We start from the raw sequence: 2970 nt of genomic DNA, 5'->3' as shown, positions 1-2970 counted from the left end.
ATTCACCAATGCCGCTGCTAGTTTGTTTTAATGATTCTTGTTCTTTTAATTTTCTTTTTCGAAAAACTTAAAAGAGTTACTTTCATGAATTTTTTTTGTAACCATGTAAAAGTTTTGTGCCCATGAGATTATAAAAAAGAAATAAAAAGAAGAGGAAGATACTACATCGACATGATTGGGTATGAAAAAGAATGATATTTGATTAATGTGGCCTGGAAGTGGAGGGCTCGCTCAGGACCACCACATACACCGCCGATGCCTAAATTCTGAGAGCGATGCCAAATTCATTAACATAGCGAATCGGAATGGCTGCCTTTGTCAATTATTACCAGTAATATGCTGCTACTAGCCTTTGATATTAGTGGTTTGATAGCTGTGGATCGAAAAAGATAGAATGGTAGCAGCTAGGGGCTTACGTGTTCCAAGAAAATGAACCCCACGAGCAGAAACGAGCGTGGGGAATGCAAGGGGCTCCATGCTCATGAAGCCTCGTTTTCGGTTTTGCTAGTGGCGGCGCACACTGATATCGATTTTAACTTTTCGATTTTTTTTTTAATTCCGTTATAATGTTGATATATGCCGATCCGTGTGGCATATCTCATAATGCTTCTGTTTAACCGTTACTCTTGTAGTCCACAAAAAAAAAAAAAAAAATCTCTATATAAGCAACGCTCTCATTCCATAGTCTCAACCAGAAGAGGAAACAACCAAACAAACAAAATATCATCCGCCATTTTCCTGATCTCCATGGAAACTAACTCTGATTGCTTTTGGCTTTTGTTTATTGCTTCCAAATGCAAAACTTTCTCCTCTCAAAACTCAGTTTGGCTTCTTCTTTTACTTTGCATGGGTTGGCTGGGTATGACCCTCTGTTTCTGGTTGTACCCTGGAGGTCCTGCCTGGGGTAAGTATCGTTGGCTGCGGAAGAGAGGTGCCGCGAAGCACAATATCATTCCAGGACCACGAGGTTTCCCAGTGCTGGGAAGCATGAACATCATGCTTAATCTGGCTCACCATAAAATTTCTGCAGCAGCTAAGTGTTTTGATGCTAAACGGCTCATGGCCTTTAGCTTGGGTGATACAAGGGTTATGGTTACATGCAACCCTGATGTAGCCAAAGAGATTCTTAACAGTTCCATTTTTGCTGATCGTCCTGTGAAAGAGTCGGCATACAGTTTAATGTTCAACAGAGCCATTGGTTTCGCTCCTTATGGGGTTTACTGGCGAACCCTCAGAAGAATTGCTGCCACACATCTATTTTGTCCTAAACAAATCAGCTTCGCCGAGGCACAGAGGTCTGATATCGCCTCTCAAATGCGTTCTATAATAGCATGTCGTGGTGGAACCGGAGAAATCTCCGTACGGGATATACTAAAGAAAGCATCTCTTAACAACATGATGTGCTCGGTGTTTGGCAGCAAGTATCAACTTGGCTCGTCAAATACTGAAACTGAACAACTCAACCAGCTTGTCGAAGAAGGTTACGACCTATTAGGGAAGCTCAATTGGTCTGATCATCTCCCATGGCTTGCTGGTTTAGACCTTCAAAAAATCCGGCTTCGATGCACCCAACTTGTTCCCAAAGTGAACAAGTTTGTGAGTAGAATCATTCAACAACATAAACTGCAACCTGAGACAATAAACCATGATTTCGTGCACGTTTTACTTTCTCTCACTGGACCTCATAGACTCTCGGACAACGATATGATTGCCGTACTTTGGGTAAGCAACAAAGCAAGCAATTTTATTTTATTTTTTTATAGGCATGGTTTTTTGCTTTCTAGCTGTGATGGGAAAAGAATCGAGGATGGAATCTTGGATCAGTTTGATGATTAGATTACGATAATATGTACATTTTCTTAGCTTTTAAGTACAATTAATTGCTTTGTCCTAATTACGCAGGAGATGATATTTAGAGGAACGGACACTGTGGCGGTTTTAATAGAGTGGATTCTAGCGAGAATGGTGCTTCACCCGGAAATCCAGTCAAGAGTGCAGGCGGAGCTTGATGAAGTTGTGGGGAAATCACGAGCGTTGATGGAATCAGATATTGAATCGATGGTTTACCTGCAGGCAGTAGTGAAGGAGGTTCTGAGGATGCACCCACCTGGCCCACTTCTATCATGGGCCCGGTTGGCAATCACAGACGCTACTATTGATGGATATCACGTGCCTGCTGGGACCACAGCCATGGTTAACATGTGGGCCATTACCAGGGACCCAGAAATTTGGGTGGACCCACTCAAGTTCATGCCAGAGAGATTCGTGTCCAAGGATAATATTACTGATGTGGAATTCTCGGTGTTAGGGTCAGACCTTAGGCTGGCGCCATTCGGGTCAGGCCGTCGGACTTGCCCAGGTAAGACATTGGGTTTGGCCACTGTTAACTTTTGGGTGGGATCCTTATTGCATGAATTCGAGTGGGTGCAATCGGATGCTAATCCAGTTGATCTCACCGAAAGGCTTAGGCTCTCCTGCGAAATGGCTAACCCTCTTAAGGTCAAAGTGCAGCCTAGGCGCAGATGAAATGATAATCGCACAATTTATGATGGTTCAATCTGAGATTATATACTATCCTTATTTAGCAACCAGTTGTTAGATATATATGGTAAGATTTAAAATGTATATATCTTGATGTTTTCTGTAGAAATATCAATGCTTCCTGACCTACGTCCCTACTATATATATGGATAATATTATGTAATTTTATTTAACTGCAATAAGGTTTTGATCATCTCATTTTTCATTTCTTTTTTCAATTTCCAAAGGCAACAGTTAGGGAGTCTTTGGTATAGAAAGTTATAACTTTTCAAGGAATGCATTGGTTAGAATGTTATTCTAACATTTGGGATGAAAAAAATTAATTTACTTTTATTAGAATGTTTTCTATTGAAGTTACTTAAAAATTGAATTTCTTAATAATTGGCCTAAAAGTTATTTTCTAAATTATCCTTTCAACTTATTCAATCT

The 2970-nt window shown here is 40.6% G+C and overlaps 1 protein-coding gene across 1 annotated transcript; it reads left to right on the top strand.

Annotated features, from left to right (window-relative positions):
* Window positions 1-365: 365 nt before the first annotated feature.
* LOC108469085 (cytochrome P450 78A3-like) lies at window positions 366-2734 on the top strand. The gene is made up of 2 exons (XM_017769975.2): window positions 366-1722; window positions 1903-2734. The coding sequence occupies exons 1-2, from the start codon at window positions 577-579 to the stop codon at window positions 2524-2526; spliced, it is 1770 nt and encodes a 589-aa protein (XP_017625464.2). The 5' UTR covers window positions 366-576; the 3' UTR covers window positions 2527-2734.
* The last annotated feature ends 236 nt before the right edge of the window (window positions 2735-2970 follow it).

The sequence above is a fragment of the Gossypium arboreum genome, chromosome 8 (assembly GCF_025698485.1).
Source record: "Gossypium arboreum isolate Shixiya-1 chromosome 8, ASM2569848v2, whole genome shotgun sequence".
NCBI lineage: Eukaryota > Viridiplantae > Streptophyta > Magnoliopsida > Malvales > Malvaceae > Gossypium > Gossypium arboreum.
The sequence above is the reverse complement of the archived record's forward strand: the minus strand, read 5'-3'. Positions and strand labels throughout refer to the sequence as shown.

What these genes read in the sequence shown, in the direction of transcription:
- LOC108469085 (XM_017769975.2), top strand. Translation starts at nt 577, where the DNA reads ATGCCGATCCGTGTGGCATATCTCATAATGCTTCTGTTTAACCGTTAC. An exon ending in ATATGATTGCCGTACTTTGG is followed by an intron (nt 1,723 to 1,902) that starts GTAAGCAACAAA and finishes CTAATTACGCAG; the next exon opens with GAGATGATATTTAGAGGAAC.